Below are 19,195 nucleotides of genomic sequence, written 5' to 3'. Positions count from 1 at the left end.
GGCTGCTACCAATAGTTTGGTTGTCCAAGTAAACAGAGTGGCACACCACCAAGCGACTCTCAGTACGTGCTCGATATGTTGAGTGGAGGACGAGAATACGTTTCATGCGCTTGTTATGTGCCCCAAGGCTCGTGCGTTGCGCATGGCTATGAGAGATACTTGGGAGTTACCGTCGGAGAATGCATTTAGGTATACTGGGTCGGATTGGTTTCTTGTTCTCCTAAGTCAAGTGGGTCAGTCTATGAGGGACAAAATTATTTTCATTTTCCGGAGAGCCTGGCACTTGAGAAATGATTTGATTTTTGGCAAGGGCACGGAGTCAGTCACAAATTCGACCAATTTTATTTATAATTATTGGTCGTCCTTTGGCGCAAGTCATTCAAGGCCATTGGAGGATTCACAGAATAAAGAGAAAAGTCCGATGAGTGATCTACAAAGTGCTCCAAATATTTTGGAAGTTCAGATGGGTTGGAAGCCCCCACCTTCAGGTTATATCAAAATTAATGTCGATGCAAGTTTTGTGGATAGTATTAGCGCGACAAGTGTGGGTGCGGTGGCTAGGGATTCTGCTGGCAAAGTCATGGTCTCTTTGTGGGACTACATTGGGAGGTGTAATAGCGTGGAGGAAGCAGAACTCCGAGCCTGCATTGCTGGTCTCTATATAGGTATAACACTTCATTCTTCTATAATTTTAGAGACTGACTGCACTTTGTTGCAGCAAATTTTGCAAAAGAATTTGAGGATAGATCAGCTCTGCACGATCTGAAGAAGGAAGCATGGAGTATTTCTAAGCTTATGGATAGTTTCAGAGTTTCAAAGATTAGGCGCTCGGCTAATGAGGTCGCCCATCTAATAGCTAAGTTTAGTTTTGATAATAGAGTGGATGGGATTCTTGTTAATGATGTACCGCCCTGTGTGGTGAATTCTGTAATGAACGATTGTAACACGTCTTTGGTTAATTAATATATGAGGTGGTGTTAGAAAAAAGACCTTCTCATGCTAGGAATACTTTCAAACACCATGTCAAACTCATCCGTGCCCGACTCAATATTGTCTTTCAAAAAGGTGTCTTGTCCACATGATGAAGAAAAACACATGTTCATCCCATCCCTAAATTAATTAAAACAACACAATGTAAAATATATTCCGTAAGTACCCATCTGAATATTAACACAAAATCCAAAGCCTAACAAAAATATCAAACAATAACCCTAAACCCAACTTAACAAGAACCACAACCCTAACCCTAACATACTAACAACCCTAACCCTAACCCCAACGTAACAAGAATCATAGCCGTAACCCTAACACATTAAGAAGCCTAACCCTAGCAAAATGTCAAACAACCATCTCATATTTTCATATACAAAATTCAAAATCCATGAACTAGGGTTTGCCTAACGCTAGCAAGAATTGAGCAAATGGGAAATCTTTTCGAATGAAAACAAGGGGATCGAAGGAGATTACCTTGAGGAAGGAATTGGGGGCTAAATCCACGGACAAAACCTTCAGATTCCAAGGATTTGGGAGAAAGGGAGGACAAATCGAGGGGAGGAGGGGGGGGGGGGGGGGGGAGACAAATCTGCTGCGGGATTGGGCGGGTGTGTGTGGGTAGGGATGTGTAGGACCAGGCCTGGCCCTGAGGTGCGACACTGGCCAGACGTGCAACACCAATCAGTAAAGCAGTGCAGCGCCCGGCTGTCGGGTGTTGCACAAAAGGCTCAACTTGATGAATTTCTTTCACCAACGATACACTTAGTGAAATATTTTCGTCCGTAGGTCAATTTTATCAATTTTACCTTTCACCTCAGCTGAACATCCACACCGAACAACTGACCGATCCAATCCAAGCAAGGCCACGTGTGCATGGAAGCCTCTACAACATGCTCTCGCGCCATTACCATTTCTCGATTTATTTCTCGTGTGTGCTTGTTCCGGAAAGCGGTTGCATGCGTGCGTAGGTGCTCGTGCCGGCCTGGGCTGGCCTGGCATGGCGCGGCCACCAATAACGCCATCTTGCTGCCAGCCGTGCACGCCATCCTTGGGTTCCTGTCGCTCGCTGACACGTGGGACCGACTAACTGCACGCAGATCATGGGACGATAAGATGCCAGATGAACAGTGGAGAGCCTTCTCCTGCTGACAATCCTAGCCTAGTAGTAGCTGGTCACTGTTGTCCTTTTCCTTTTTTTTTATATCTACTACCGGTGTGCATGCACATGGCTGCTTCCAAACACAGATAGGATGAGATGGAAATGAGATAAGATCCAGAAAGAAAGAGGCTGTTGGTTCAGAGTACAGTAGAGCCTAGGCTGGACATATGCAGATCATAGTGTATGTGCTGTGCAGGCGGGCACTCATGATCTACACACAAGTAACAGTCACTCCATCCGTTTCAGTCACTTCAGCAGCCTCCTACTAGATCTAAGAAGGAACAGCAGTCACTTGATCCATCTCACTCAATATATTGCATATACAAAAACAAATGACAGCTTAAAAATTGTGCCGCCGGCTCCACCTAATATAAATAAGGTTAGCCAAATAAAAACCATAGTACTACATATAATGCAAAAAAAAAAAAGATCTACTAGCATATTCATATGAAGAATAACAACCAAAATTGCATTCTCAGGACTGTATTTATTACTACTGCACACCGGATTCACAATATTAGCCCTGGATGCAACTACAGTCTTGGGAGTTTCTAAAGGGGAGATGAACGGATTGGGAGGGCAGACCGGTTGAGGAGGGCACATCAGGCACTTGCATAAAGTTCTCTTCTGTAGGACAGGCTCTGCCTTTTCGGGTAACAGTCGTTATCAGGAGCAGCTACCTTCTTTCTACCTAGCTACCCTATAATGCATCTGGCGGTCACTGGGGAAAGTTATCTCCCACTCTGAGCCTCAGGTAAGTTATCACTAACAGCCTTGACTTCTCATTAGGTTGACCAGTTAACAAGAAATTATTATCACTAAACATGGTGACCCCGTGCAGATTATCCATGAATCCCGCACAATGATTGAGTGTCCAGATGCTAATCAGGGTCACTTGCAAATAATTAAACTGTAGGAGCACAACTGAATCTTGAACAGAAAATTGGAAACAAAAATTTATCGACTGGGACAAGAACAGATAGCTCCAGCCCCGAGTTCTGAAGGGAAGAGAAAAGAAAAGCAACCTCCTTAATTGTTTTTTCGAAGTGAACCGACGCTGGCAATCAGAAGCTGGACCTAACATGGCTCCTGTACTGTGATGATAATTGGAAGCCATTCATGTTACTGCACTCGTTCGGCAGGCAGGCAGGCATCATCTCATGTGGCGTTCAATCACCTGATTATTTGGGAACAGGAAGGAGGCAGCGGTGCCTAACAAACAGATCAAAGGAGAATCCTTTACTTGGTAGGGGACACATGGGGATTTCTTGTGCTGCTCCAATTTGGATCAGGTGCAAGGCTTAAAATAACGGTGTACTACAGGTGCCACCCTAGCTCATACCTCACTTCTTCGCCTTGGAGAAGCGCAGGCACCTATACTTCTCACCGCTAACTGTGATCTCAAGGGCTCCGTCTTGGTTATCCTGATTCGAAGCAGTTCCCATCAGGACACTCTTTTCTTTCTCCAGATTCTCCCTTTCCATTTTAAGCCTTGCCTCTTGCCGTGCAATTTCAGCCTGCGAAAGGAGGATTGTAGCATGCCATGTTAAATGTCCCAAAAGCATGATGAACTACAAAGCAATAATGACATGCCGTAAAGAAAACGAAGCAAATAATAACATTAAAGGCAACAGGAAATGTTTGAAACCTGAAGGATCCTTGAGTTAGTCTGTTGGCATCTTTCAGTGATTTTAATAGAGAAAATATTTAGTTTACTACATACTATGGTTTGCTCTATTTAGAGATTTGATGTTTTGTTAGTTTGAAGACCTCACCACAACGTTTCAACTTTCATGAGCTCAGGTTATGATTCAGTTTTGGCTCTTAGGTTATGATCTCAGGAGACAATCTTCTGGTGCGCCTGCAAAGCTGTTCATTATGATTACAACCTGTGAATATGTGCTCAACAAACTATACGGATACTTAATTGAAAAAGCACCACCTAAGCAAGCAAGATAATGATATCAAATTCATTAAGTTAGTAGTCAGCAAGCAACTTAGGAAGATCTGCATCTTATGTTGGCACTTACTAGCTACCATGGAAAATAACAGCCAAAACAATAACGGCAAGAACAAAATGTATAGCACAATTATGTAATGTGGTTGTCTAACCTAACTTTCTAATTAAATGATTAACTGGTCAGATTCACGAAGAAAGCCTACCAACTGTTAGGGTGTATGAGTCTCTGAGATTATGTACCAAAAATGGGATTGGTGTAGCCCAAGGAGGGTACATGTTCATCCCCGCTTTGTCACCTCCCTCCACCTAATCTATCTTGTCACCTCTACCAATCCCACACTCCCAGTGCACAGAGGAGGTGCTTCATACGTTGCAGTGTCATTTTCTTGTGTTGTGCATCTCACAGTGTTAGAGTATTGCCAAAACTAGGACCATATCTAGTGCATTTGTCTCCTAGCTATCAATTTATATCTTTCCTTAGAAGAGTCTCACCAAGACTCAACTACCACACATTACTTGAATAGGTATATAATTTCTGGACTAAGTAACCATATTTACATGCACAAGCATAAAGATCTGACAACCTGATAATGAAGTTAGACAATACGAAGCAACAAGGTACTACAGAGTACATGCAGCAGAAAAGGAAAACCATGACTTGTAGCACAAAGAATGCTAGTCTGATATGCTCTATTCTAGTCACACAAGACCACCTGAGGACCAATGCTTACATGCAGCAGAAAAGGAAAACCATGACTTGTAGCACAAAGAATGCTAGTCTGGTATGCTCTATTCTAGTCACACAAGACCACCTGAGGACCAATGCTTCTCAGACGTATCTTACATTCTTATCTTCACCTGTAAGTCACCTTTCTACGATTGACTATATTCTCTACGTAACTGAAGAGGCCAACTTTATTCCCCTGACGCCCTTGTGGATACGACGGCATAAAACAAGCAATAATCTCTTACATTGTGCTTCTGCAGTTTAACATCACAACAAACTGAAAGACATTGACACGAAATCATCAAGAAAAACTCGCATTTCGAGCAAGAATTGCCATACAGTGGGAGTATCAAGAGTCAAAAATAATGAATAGTACACTGAAACACAAACCAAGCTGCCGCTGCAGCATACATATTTCCCCCATTCTCGATCGTGCAAAAGATGATGCAGAACGCTGATCAGAGGTGGCAGGGGAGGACGGAACGGGGGGCATTGAATTAAACAAGCCATGAATCGGATTTGGGGGTTCGTTACCTCGCGGCGGGAGAGCTCGGCCTTCCACGCGGCCTCCCGCTCGGCGACCTCGCGCTCGCGCTCCTCGATGTAGCTCTGCATCTCGCGCTCCCTCATGACGCGGTCTTGGATGTCCGCGTCCAGCGCCTCCTTGAGCTCCTTCACGAACCTGTCCACCACCGCCTTTATCCGCACCGACATCTTGCCGCGCCTCAACAACCGCCACCACTCCTCCTGGCGCCTCTTGCTACCGGCGGCGGTCACCTGCGGCCTCCACGGACCATGGCTTCTAGGGCTTGCGAGAGGAGAACGCCGGAATTCCTCCTGGGCGCGTTTCTTTCCTGTTCTGTTTCGGCTTTGCGTGCTCTTGGGTGAGGCGGATGAGCTGGGAAAGAGATACGGCCCAGTGGGCTTCTTTATGGCCGCTATTTTGCTCACTTGCCTCTTTCCCTTTCTCCTTTTCTTTTCTTACCTTTTTTTCTCCTTTATCTTTGTTCTTTTGACTACTGGTATACAGTACTACCCGCTCACAAAAAAATTGTATATATTACTACTCTTACTCTTCTTTCACAAGATACTAATATAAATGTGGTTAAGCATCTGAGTTGCAAAGAAAATGCTGTAACAACTTGTGATCAAGCCATTAGTCGCCACAGGAGCCTTGCCAGTGTGTGTTACCTTCTCTACCAATAGTCGCCACATGAGCAAACTCCATCCTGGAAATGGTGGAACCGAACCGGGTCCCTGATTATGATCACCTTGCCTTCACTCTTGGAGACGAGCTTCACGAATGAGTGGCAGTCACCACAGATCCTGAGGTTCTTCATGATCCTTACAGGCTTCCCCTTCATTGAATTCATCATTGCAAATGCAACAGCCAGTTTCTCGCTGTGATATTTCAGCAGATCTTCCTTCTGCTCACTCTCAAGATCCTGCAGCACAAACTCTGTCAGCGGGACATAACCGAGGTCAGTGACCCGCCTGATTAGTCGGTTCAGTTCCTGAACTATGCCAGCTGAGCATGGGTGTGACAATTCACCAGCAATGAACACATGGACTTGTTTCCCCAGCTCGATCCAGCTGAGCCCAGGCTCTTTTTTGGCCCCTTGGTTTCTCATCACCTTCCATGACTTCTCGGCATCTAACCATTGTCGCAAATCAGCATATGTATTTGACAACAATATGCGTGCACCTTGGTCTTCCGGCTCAAGTTTAAGGATCTCCCTTGCTGCATATGCTGCAAGGTTAGCGTTTTTGTGCATTCTGCATGCCCCAAGAAGAGTTCTCCATATGACCGAGTCCGGCTCAAATTTCATCTCACTGATGAACTTCACAGCTTCGTCAAGCTTCCCTGCCCGACCAAGGAGATCAACGATGCAGTTGCAATGCTCCCTCTCAGGCTGAAAGCCAAAGAGCTTCTCCATGGACCTAAAGTAATACCAACCATCTTCCACCAAGCCAGCATGACTGCATGCAAACAGAACTCCAACCATTGTTATACGGTTTGGTGTAGGTCCTTCAGATTGCATCAAGTTGAAAACCTTCAGCGCCTCGGCGCTTCTCCCATTCTGCGCCAAACCAGAGACCATGGTGCTCCATGAGATCACATCCCTACCAGGCATTCTGCTGAACAAGGCGTCTGCCTCCTGCAAGCTCCCACATTTGCAGTACATGTCCAGAAGTGCATTGTGCAGAATCAAGTCCCTCTCATACTTGAGCACATGAGCATGTACCTGCCTTCCCAAGTCGAGCATGACCATCCCGGTGCACGCCCGGAGGACACTGGTCAAGGTACCCTGGTTGGCTGAGAAACCAGACTCCTTCATCCTCATGAACAATTCTACCGCCCCAACACCATCACCACTCTGTGCGAACCCCGCGATGATCGAATTCCACACAACCAAATCACGGGTGACCATCTCGTCAAAGACCCCGCGCCCGCTGTCCAAATCTCCAAGCTTCATATAAGCATCAATCAAGGAGCTCCGCACAAACACATCCGAATCCAGCCCGACCTTAACAATGCTCCCGTGGACAGCTGCGAGCACCCCAGGTGTGCCGCAGGCACCAAGAACACTAGAGTATGTGTAACTGTTGGGAGCCACACCGTCCCTCTTCATGTCCACAAGAAACCTGAGGGCCTCCTGCTTCCTCCCGCCTGCATTGGCCAGCGCCGCGACGACGGTCGTCCAAGAGACGACGTTCCTGTGAGGCATTCCGCCGAACAGCTCGAGCGCGTCATGGAGCAAGCCGAACTTGGCGTACATGGAGATGAGGGAGTTGGACACGAAGAGGCCGGTGTGGGGCGCTTCTCCTCCACTGTTGGCCGTGCGGGAGACATGGTCATGGATGAGGCGGCCGTCGTTGGCCGTGCCGTGGCGGACGCAGAGCTTGATGAGGCGGCAGAGCGAGATGGGGTCCGCGCGGACGCCGGCCGAGGCGAGGTCGGGGAGCAGCGCGAGCGCGGCCGGGAGGGGGCCATCGTCGCAGAGGCGGGAGAAGGTTGCGAGGAGAGGGTGCGGTTGGGTGTGGGAGTGGAGGCAGCGGCGACTCCGGCGAGCTGCGGCGAGACGCTTGCAAGGGAGGCGGTTGAACAGCGATCTCATATGTGGCAAAAGGGCTCGCGACGGGAGACGGCTCGAGTTCCGCTAGGCTAGATCGACTCGACTGTGGGAAATGGAACCGAATCAAGGTAACAAAGGCAAATTATCAAAAGGGTCACTAAACCAGAGTGCGGCGTTTCTGCTCCCGAGCTCATCTGCATCCCACCTGACGAAAAAAATAAAAACAAATACTTAAAAAATTCAAAAAATTTCTTTTTTTTGTGTGTGGTAGATGAGTTTATGTGTAAGGTGCGCTTCAAATTTCACCTCATTTAGAAATCTGAGCAACTCTCAGCAAAAAAAAAACAAATCCAGGGTCTGTAAAAAAGTTTACTGTTCACACACTGTTCTGATTCGATTTGTTTTTTTTTTTTGGCTGAGAGCTGCTCAAATGTTTAAATAAGTTGAAATTTGGAGCGAACCTCACACATACAATTTTCTATCACACAAAAAAAAATTGGATTTTTTCGATTTTTTTAGCATTTGTTTTAATTTATTTTCTGACTGGGTGCAGATGAGCCTGGGCGCCGAATTGGATTTTCGCACTAAACCACAATTATTTTTTTTCTTGATTTGACCTATTAATAACAAAACAAAACAAAATGAACACGGTGACCATATGTATGTCCTATTCTCTATTTATTCTGAAACTAAGGCCACGTTCTATTTTCCTCAGCTCCATGGCTCCGCTCCCAGAGCGATAGTTAAAATCCTTGGAGCCAGCAAATAGCTGCTCCGCAAATTCTAGAATTTGAAGGAGTTAATGGACTACCGAACACGCCCTAACTCCTAATGCTGCTTCAACCACATCACCTTAAAAAGAATAGCCATTGAAGAATAACAAGGACCATTCAAGTTTGTTAGAGCATCTTCAAGTGATGATGTAAAACTTGATGGTCTAGAAACAATTAGCCAAGGAGAAAGGAGGTTTTTGGACACCGCTTCTGCTGTTGCTTTTTCCAAATGATGTAAAATCGGTGCCCAAAAAATTCAGCTTGGGTACTCTCATAGGATTCAACAGTTGGGAGGCCGAAAGGCGGATCTGATGGTTGTCAGGGCACCGACCCCAATTTTGGCCGGCGTAGCTCGTCGGGGCCGAGACAGTCGTCGAGCCGCCTAAGGATGTAATCGAGAGGGACAAAGGGGTCGGAGGGGGGCTAGGGGTGCGGCCAACTCTTGTGGCCCTGCGCCACCCGAACGTTGAACAGAGCCATGGCTCGGCGATCGTCGCGTCGATTGATTGGAGGTCTCTGTGGCCACTAATTGACCTCGGCTTCGAAGATAAGTTCGGGGGGCTACTGACGGTGTCCAGGACTAGGGGGTCCTAGCCTAGTGGACCTAGCCCGTGGGCCGAACTAATGGCCCGTCAATGAGGAAGGACTCCGAAGGCCTCCAACCCATGTGTATCCAGCTTCACCGAAGACTTGGCGTGTACTCTCAGAAGATCTATTAGATTCGGCATATAATCCCTAGATGGCAACCGAACATGTGTAACCCTAGATACCCTTGGTGCCTATATAAATCAGGGGGTTTAGTCCGTAGAGATCATACATACATTCATCATCATCAAACCCCTAGGGTTTAGGCCACAACTCACGATCTCAAGGTAGATCAACTCTGTACTTTAATACACCCATAAAATAAACAAGAGCAGGACATAGGGTTTTACCTCCTTAAAGAGGGCTCGAACCTGGGTAAAAACACGGTGTCGTTTATCTCTTGTTACCCATCGATCCGATCTAACAGGTTGGGCCCCCCTACCCGAGGTCTGCCGGTTTTGACACCGACAGAGTCACAACTACGATGACAATCGACCAAAATCAGTGTGGGGTGGCGACAGTCGGCAGCGGGGAAGTTTCACAGTGACGGTTGGGTTCCGCCAAGGCAGGTTTTGTTTTAGGCTAGCAGCTAGAGGTGATGTGTATTTGCACCATGTGTAGCAATTTTTTGGGCGTGATATAAACTTTTGGGGCATTATATAGAGATACATCATTTGCTGGAGCAATTTTTCCCACCTAAAGTCCTTTAAACGGCAATTTATTGGGCACGACTGATGTTTTATGGTGATGCTCTTAGATCTAGTGGATGGTTGGGGCATATGGACACTAATGCCTTTTGGTTTAAAAGACACGTCACTTGGTGGAAAGATGGCATTAGCTAAAAGACATGTTCTTAGGAGAAAGAATGTCTCTTCGTAAAGACATTCACTTGTGAATAGATGTCTCTTCACGGAAAAGACATGTCCCTTGGTAAAAACATGTCTCTTTATGAAAAGACACACACCTAATGAAAAGATGGCTCTTCATGAAAATACATGTCATAAAATAATAAAAATAATCACAATAATTATAAATTAAGAGGTTACAAGAAATATTTTTTAACTTCCCAAAAATTGTTGCCATTGAAATTGCCTTTAAACGTACCAAAATAGTAATGTAGTTCAACAGTTCAATTTGTTTATATATTTCAATGCCTTTCAACTTCTATGCTTACAATTTCAACATTTTTATATAAAATATCTAAAATAAACTCATTAAAATTGCCTAATCATACCTGCAGCAAAGCAGATGCTTTACACTAGTTTTCTAACCTTTGCAATTCCTAATTTTTTACCCTACACAACCTTTTAATCAACAATGGAGAGAGAGCAACAACGAAAATGGGGAGGGGGGGGGGTCGGCTCCTCTGCAGTTCTAGTGTTACTGCACATGTACTGTAGCAACAACATCAGCCGTCCCTGGCCAATCCAACGCCCATAAGAAACAGCTTGTTACCGTGCAGAAAAAAAGGAGAACGAACCAGCTCGCTGCTCGCCGCACACACACGGAACTCTTGGCCGAAGAGTGGAGAGATAGAGGAAGGGAGGAGCGAGCAGATGAACTCTCCACCGCCAAGGATTAGGCTCTCCGGCCAAGCCCGCTATCTCCCTGGTCAACGGTGCGGCGGCTGGACCTTCATGCGCGCCTTTCCCAGGATTCACGGTACGATGCCGTCTGCTGGCCTAACCTACTGACGTCGTCGACTGAAGCAACTGAAGAGCTCTGCTGGCTACCGCACCCGCCTTCCCCAGGCTACGCCACCCGACGACCTTGACCTCGACGGACACCACCCGACGCCTTCGTCTTTCTCAGGCCAGGCTGCCCGTTTCCTGCCCCGGCGGCCTCCTGCCGCACGACGCCCTCCCCAGGTTGTGCACCCGAACCGCCGTCGACCTTGCCGCGCCGCCCGCTTCCTTAGCCTCAGCGACCTCGCCGCTCGCCATCGGGGAGTTGTCGGCCTTGGCGCCGCCGTTGCAGCAGAAAGAATCTCCATTTAATAAAAACATAATTGAATGCAAAAAATGAGAGCCATGAGATTGAAATGGACGGCGGATACCTATTTCTACAGTACCCCTGCAGTTATAACTGTACTACAGAGGAGCCGAAGTGGGGGGGGGGGGGAGTTCCACATGGAACACGATATTGCTTGAAGTTTAACAAATTTGTTGGATCAAACCAAAAGATTTTTCTCCCTCAAAATAATTTCTTCGGTTTGTTAAATTGGTTAGATATCTACTTCGATGCGCCTTTTAGCACCCTGTGGATGGTCTCAAGGGCACTCTCATGCTCATAGAGGCGACCCCAAATGGTAGCCTTGTATTTTCACCGAAGCAAAACGAATTGAAGCTATCATCGTAGCTGGTTCACATTCAACATATGCATGTTTTTTACAGGGCAATATATGTACGTTGACGACGAGTATGGAGTTAATATGAAAATTTTCAAAGTACATGCTCAGGATGACCAATAAATTTCAAAAAATATGAAGAAAAAAATGGTGCAAACATTCACAAATGTTCTTAGTGCATGGAAATTTTGAGCCTGAAACAACATTTGTGGAAGGCATGGCAAAATAAATTTAAAAAATCAGCACTCCAAAATGCTTTCAAAAATAGCATTGTTGGAGCATCAATATTGTTCTTTTACCATGACTTCCAGGAATGTTGTTTTATGATAAATTTTTGCAAGCACATAACATTTGTCAAAGTTTGCACCAAAAAAGATTCAGATTTTCTATTTATTTTACTTTTTTTTGATTTTACTGTTCATCAAGGTGCATTTGAGCTCGGGTGTAGATACTTCGCGTCCATTGAGAAACCTCTCACGACAGCATGCTTCATGTAGAAGAGGAATGGAAAGTTGTAAGGTGGGTGGTTGCTGACAGTTAAGGTGAAATTTTTCATTGAGAAACGTCACATGGCAGCATACTTCATATAGAAGAGGAATGGAAGGTTGTAAGGTGGGTGGTTGCTGAGCGTTAAGGTGATTTTTTCATTGAGAAACCTCTCATGGCAGCATACTTCATGTGGAAGATATATGGAGAGTTGTATGGTGGGTGGTTTCTGAGCGTTTGAGGTAAAATCATTGAGAAACCTCTCTTGGCGGTATACTTCATGTAGAAGAGGAATGTAAGGTTCTAGGTGCTCGACTGCCGTTCATCTATGAATGATTGCTGCTAAGTGTGTGGCATTCATCATACGGACCGAAAGTGCTTAATCAAATTTAGAAAGGGAGATGACTGCACGTATTTCCTAGTATATGCCATCGAAGAAGAAAAGTTGGACAAGCCACCGCTATAGAAAATGCCATTTCAATCAGTTCTTGAAGCCACCTCTTTTGGCTTTCAAAGAGCCGCATACCTCTGTCAATTCCTAGTGAATATACGTTTGATATAAGCTCCTACAGTATTTTGGATGGATCCTAATAGTATTTGTTGGGATTTTGCTAGTAGGCCTTTGGCCCAAAGCCCAACTAAAATTCTGAAATTCTCTTGGCCCATTCATGCACACATGTGAGTGGAGTGAGTGAGACTAAAGTTTAGTCCCATCCCTAAAGTTGAGAGAGAGTTGCACCTCTTTATAGGGTGAGCTCTTCTATCACTTGTATGAGCATGAGAAGAGGAGACCTACATGCCAGCTCCTCCTCCTCCTTGCTCGGCACGCCGCGCCGCGGTTTGCGGGATTGAGCCGAGCTAAGGACAAAATTAATGAGTCATTAATTAATAATTAACGGACGCGTTAATTTCTGAATCGTTTTCGGTTCTTTTGGATCGTGATGACTCGGACGTGGGGTTTACTCCCACGACCTACCTGGCCCGCACTGTATAGTCACGCAGCCGTCTACCCTAGGCGCCGCCGTTTCATATGGTTTCTCACCATCGTTACAGGTCATTGCGCCGCCAAGCAAGTCTTCTCCATCCCTCCTTTCGGCGTGCACCGGGAGAAGGGACAGCAGGCCTCCGGAACCCCACCTCTTGTGATCATGTACGGGAGAGGGGCGATCAGGTTTTTGGGGAGCGCACTCGCGCGACTGCTGGCAGCGACGACTTCGTGAACTACGACTTCTTCCCCGACCTCGGCAACCTCATCCTCGACGGCATGGGCGACAACCTCAACGCCGGCGGCGCTGCTCCCGCTGCACCGTATGTGATTCTATCCTTCCTGTTCGAGATCATGGTAGAATTCATGTTTCTAGTATGTGCCCTAAATGTGATTTGTTCATCTACTATGCTAGTTCGCATGATTAGTTTAATCTCTGCTATTGCTGTCATGATTTATCTTTTGTTCATTCGGATTAAATCTCATAGTAATTTGCTCATTTTTCCAACAATCCAAAAACCTGATTATAGGCAATTTACTCCGAGTGGTTTTGCTGCGTATCTGAAGCCGCTTGCCTTTAAGGGGACGCAATATAAGAGGTGGCGCATGAGAGCAGTCTACTGGTTTCAGACCATGGGCTGCTATGACGCCACCAAGGGCAAGCCTGAGGGTGATCTTAATCCAGCACAGCTGGAAGCTTTTGAGAAGATCGATACTCTCTTTAAAGGTGCTGTTCTGAGTGTTCTTGATGACTCCATTGTGGATTATATATGTCGTTTGACAATGGCAAGGACATGTGGGCTGCGCTCGAGGCCAAGTTTGGTGCCTCGGACGCCAGGAGCGAGTTGTACATCATGGAGTAATTCTATGACTACAAGATGACTGATGAGCGCTCTGTTGTACAGCAGGCTCATGAGATACAGTCGCTTGCAAAAAGAACTTGAGTACTTCAAGTGTGTGTTGCCGGACAAATTTGTTGCCGAAGGCATCATTGCCCAGCTTCCACCTTCATGGAACAATTTTGCTACTTCCCTAAAACACAAGAGTCAAGAGTTTTCCATTGCGGATCTCATTGGTACTCTTGACGTTGAAGAGAAGGCGAGAGCAAAGGACACACGTGCTCGAGTTGTTGAGGGAGCTTCTAGTGCCCACATGGTACAGAAGAAGAACTTCCAGGCCAACAAGTTCAAAAACAACAAGAATAAAACTCAGGGCAAAGGCAAGTTTGATACAAAGAACAAGCCGTCACATTCTACCAACTTCAAGAAGAATTCTCATAAGAAAGGGAAGGGACTTTGCCATGTCTGCGGTGATCCTACTCACTGGGCTCTGAAGTGTCCTAACCGCTTTGAGGAGCGCGAACATGAGAAGAGCGGCAAGTCCGCTAATGTTGTCATCGGTGATAGTGATATGAAGGAATCTGGGTACGGTATTCATCCTACCATCCTTTCGGCATTTCAATCTACTGATTGGTTAATTGACACCAGTACCAATGTATGATACATCTCCAATGTATCTATAATTTTTGATTGCTTCATGCTACTTTATTCACTGTTTTGGACTATATTGGGCTTTATTTTCCACTTTTATATTACTTTTGGGACTAACCTATTAACCGGAGGCCCAGCCCAGAATTGCTGTTTTTTGCCTTTTTCAGTATTTCGAAGAAACAGAATATCAAACGGAGTCCAAACGGAATGAAACCTTCGGGATCGTGATTTTTCCAACAGAACGTGATCCAGGAGACTTGGACCCTACTCCAAGAAGTGCCAGAGGCGGTCACGAGGGTGGAGGGCGCCCCCCTGGGCGCGCCCCCTACCTCGTGGGCCCCTCGGAGCTCCACCGACGTACTCCTTCCTCCTATATATACCTACGTATCCCCGAACAATCAGAACAGGAGCCAAAAAACCTAATTACACCGCCGCAAACTTCTGTATCCACGAGATCCCATCTTGGGGCCTGTTCCGGAGCTCCGTCGGAGAGGGCATCCACCATGGAGGGCTTCTACATCATCACCATAGCCCCTCCGATGAAGTGTGAGTAGTTTACTTCAGACCTTCGGGTCCATAGCTAGTAGCTAGATGGCTTCTTCTCTCTTTTTGGATCTCAATACAATGTTCTCCCCCTCTCTCGTGGAGATCTATTCGATGTAATCTTCTTTTTGCGGTGTGTTTATTGAGACCGATGAATTGTGGGTTTATGATCCAATATTATCTATGGAAAATATTTGATTCTTCTCCGAATTCTTTTACGTATGATTTAGTTATCTTTGCAAGTCTCTTCGAATTATGTTTTTTGGTTTGGCCAACTAGATTGGTAGTTCTTGCAATGGGAGAAGTGCTTAGCTTTGGGTTCAATCTTGCGGTGTCCTTACTCAGTGACAGAAAGAGTTGCAAGGCACGTATTGTATTGTTGCCATCGAGGATAACAAGATGTTTTTTATCATATTGCATGAATTTATCCCTCTACATCATGTCATCTTGCTTACGGCGTTACTCTGTTTTTACTTAATACTCTAGATACATGTTGGATAGCGGTCGATGAGTGGAGTAATAGTAGTAGATGCAGAATCGTTTCGATCTACTTGTTTTGGACATGATGCCTATATACATGATCATCGCCTAGAAATACTTATAACTATGCTCAATTCTGTCAATTGCTCAACAGTAATTTGTTTACCCACCGTAGAATACTTATGCTCTTGAGAGAAGCCACTAGTGAAACCTATGGCCCCGGGGTCTATTCTCATCATATCAATCTATATCACTTTATTTACTTGCTTTGTTTTACTTTGCCTTTTACTTTTTACTTTGCATCTATCTATCAAAAATACCTATCAGATCTCACTCTCGTAAGTGATCGTGAAGGGATTGACAACCCCTAAGTGTTGGTTGCGAGTTGCTATCGTTTTGTGTAGGTATGAGGGACTTGTGCGTGGTCTCCTACTGGATTGATACCTTGGTTCTCAAAAACTAAGGGAAATACTTACGCTACTTTACTGCATCATCCTCTCCTCTTCGGGGAAATCCAATGCAGTGCTCAAGAGGTAGCAAGAAGAACTTCTGGCGCCGTTGCCGGGGAGGCTCACGCAAGCAAGTCAACCATACCAAGTACCCATCGCAATCCCTATCTCTCGCATTACATTATTTGCCATTTGCCTCTCGTTTCCCTCTCCCCCACTTCACCCTTGCCGTTTCATTTGCCCTCTCTTTCCCAATCTCCTCCTCTCTTTTCCGATTGCCTTTTTTCCCGTTGCCTTTCTGTTTGCTTGTGTGTTGGATCACTTGTTGCCATGGCCAAATCAAAAAGAACTAAGGGATTTCTCCCGAGTTCTAGTGCCTTGGATAACCCCTCTGTCCTTTCTAAGCTCATAAACAATGATGCTACGGAAAGACCCACCGGGATCACTAATAAGAATTTAGATGATTTTGATGATGATGACTCTGGAATCTTTCGCTATTTACTTGATGAATCTTTAAAAGATGCTTGGGATAGGTTATTAAGGATTCGGGCTAGTTACGTGCCACAATATCAAATTGATGTTTACCTAAAAAGTTTCTATGTTGGCTTGCCCGCCTCTTTTAAACAAGTTCTAGATTCTATTTTTGAAGAAGGTTTTCTTGAAGGGGATGCTATAGATACCTATGAAAAAATGAAAACCATATTTGGGCACCCCTTAAATGATAAAGTTGAATCAACTACCCTCTTGTGCTTTTATCAAAATGAAATTATCAAAGAAATGAAGTCTATCTTAGATGCAAATTTCCGTAACGTGCTTAATCTCACCTCATCCATTAATGGAAATGTTCTTAATCTGAATAGAAGGATGAATGACTTATAAAGGAAAACCTCTCTTGCTACTTACACATCAAGTGCCAAAAACGGCAAAACTTAGATCTATCCTTGCTTTTATGCCTAGCTAGGGGCGTTAAACGATAGCGCTTGTTGGGAGGCAACCCAATTTTATTTTGTGTTTTTTTGTTTTTGCTTCTGTTTAGGAATAAATAATCCATATACATTCTGTTTGGATGTGGTTTTATGTTTTAATTAGTGTTTGTGCCAAGTAGGACCTATAGGATAACATACGATGATAGTTGATTTGATTCCGCTGAAAAATAGAAACTTTGTGCGCACGAATTTATTTATGATAAATCATAGGAACGTTCTTTTGCGTTGATTATTTTTGCTGCTGATCAATAAACAAATTTTCTAGGACTTCCTATTTTGGTAGAATTTTTAGAGTTCCAGGAGTTTGCGTTAGTTATAGATTGCTACAGACTGTTCTGTTTTTGATAGATTCTATTTTTCGTGTGTTGTTTGCTTATTTTGATGAATCTATGGCTAGAAAATTAGTTTATAAACCATAGAGAAGTTGGAATACAGTAGGTTTAACATCAATATAAATAAATAATGAGTTCATTACAATACCTTGAAGTAGTCTTTTGTTTTCTTTCTCTAACGGAGCTCACGAGATTTCTGTTGAGTTTTGTGTTGTGAAGTTTTCAAGTTTTGGGTGAATTCTTTTGATGGATTATGGAACAAGGAGTGGCAAGAGCCTAAGCTTGGGGATGCCCATGGAACCCCCCAAGATAATCCAAGGACACCAAAAAGTCAAAGCTTGGGGATGCCCCGAAAGGCATCCCCTCTTTTGTCCACTTCCATCGGTAATTTACTTGGAGCTATATTTTTATTCACCAACATGATATGCGTTTTGCTTGGAGCGTCTTGTATCATTTGTGTCTTTGCTTGTTAGTTTACTACAATTATCCTTGCTGTACACACCTTTTGAGAGAGCCATACTTGAATTGGAATTTGTTAGAATACTCTATGTGCTTCACTTATATCTTTTGAGCTTGATAGTTTTGCTCAATGTGCTTCACTTATATCTTTTGAGCGTGATAATTTCTGCTCTAGTACTTCACTTAGATATTTTAGAGCACGGTGGTGGTTTTGTTTTAAAGAAACTATTTGATCTCTCATGCTTCACTTAGATTATTTTGAGAGTCATTAATAGCATGGTAATTTGCTTAATGTTAATATATTTGGTGTTCAAGATATGTGAAACTTTCTTTTGAGTGAATTGAATACTAAGATAAGTTTGATGCTTGATAATTGTTTTGAGATATGGAGGTGATAATATCAAAGTCGTGCTAGTTAGGTGATTATTAATTTGAGAAATACTTGTGTTGAAGTTTGCAAGTCCCGTAGCATGCACGTATGGTTAAAGTTGTGTAACAAATTTGAAACATGAAGTGTACCTGGCTTGTGCATCCTTATGAGTGGCGGTCGGGGACGAGCGATGGTCTTTTCCTACCAATCTATCCCCCTAGGAGCATGCGCGTAGTACTTGATTTTTGATGACTTCTAAATTTTTGCAATAAGTATATGAGTTCTTTTGACTAATGTTGAGTCCATGGATTATACGCACTCTCACCTTTCCACCTTTGCTAGCCTCTTTGGTACCGTGCATTGCCCTTTCTCACCTTGAGAGTTGGCGCAAACTTCGTCGGTGCATCCAAACCCCGTGATACGATACACTCTATCAGACATAAACCTCCTTATGTCTTCCTCAAAACAGCCACCATACCTACCTATTATGGCATTTCCATAGCCATTCCGAGATATATTGCCATGCAACTTCCATCATGATCATCATGACATACATTACTTTTGTCATATTGCCATTGCATGATCATGTAGTTGACATCGTATTTGTGGCAAAGCCACCATGCATTATTTTTCATACATGTCACTCTTGATTCATTGCACCATCCCGGTACACCGCCGGAGGCATTCATATAGAGTCATATCTTGTTCTAAGTTTCGAGTTGTAAGCCTTGTGTTGTAATCAATAGAAGTGTGATGATCATCATTATTATAGCATTGCCCAAATAAAAAAAAAGAAAGGCCAAAAAGAAAAAAAGAAAAGCCCAGAAAAAAAAGAAAAAAAGGGTAATGCTACTATTTCTTTTTCCACACTTGTGCTTCAAAGTAGCACCTTGTTCTTCATGTAGTGAGTCTCATATATTGTGCTTCAAAGTAGCACCTTGTTCTTCATGTAGTGAGTCTCATATATTGTGCTTCAAAGTAGCACCTTATTCTT

At 44.4% G+C, this 19,195-nt stretch overlaps 2 protein-coding genes across 2 annotated transcripts; both read right to left on the bottom strand.

The window, feature by feature from the left end:
• Positions 1-2,950: 2,950 nt before the first annotated feature.
• On the bottom strand, positions 2,951-7,319 carry LOC123159632 (uncharacterized). The gene is made up of 3 exons (XM_044577447.1): positions 5,374-7,319; positions 3,495-3,669; positions 2,951-3,364 (listed from the first exon to the last, which is right to left on the bottom strand). Exons 1-2 carry the CDS (start codon positions 5,551-5,553, stop codon positions 3,496-3,498), a joined length of 354 nt encoding a protein of 117 aa, XP_044433382.1. The 5' UTR covers positions 5,554-7,319; the 3' UTR covers positions 2,951-3,364; position 3,495.
• Positions 6,036-8,032, bottom strand: LOC123159631 (pentatricopeptide repeat-containing protein At2g03880, mitochondrial-like). The gene has a single exon (XM_044577446.1). It carries the CDS (start codon positions 7,956-7,958, stop codon positions 6,036-6,038), a length of 1,923 nt encoding a protein of 640 aa, XP_044433381.1. The 5' UTR covers positions 7,959-8,032.
• Positions 8,033-19,195: the final 11,163 nt, after the last annotated feature.

Source organism: Triticum aestivum, chromosome 7B (genome assembly GCF_018294505.1).
Source record: "Triticum aestivum cultivar Chinese Spring chromosome 7B, IWGSC CS RefSeq v2.1, whole genome shotgun sequence".
NCBI classification, from domain to species: Eukaryota; Viridiplantae; Streptophyta; class Magnoliopsida; order Poales; family Poaceae; genus Triticum; species Triticum aestivum.
The sequence above is the reverse complement of the archived record's forward strand: the minus strand, read 5'-3'. Positions and strand labels throughout refer to the sequence as shown.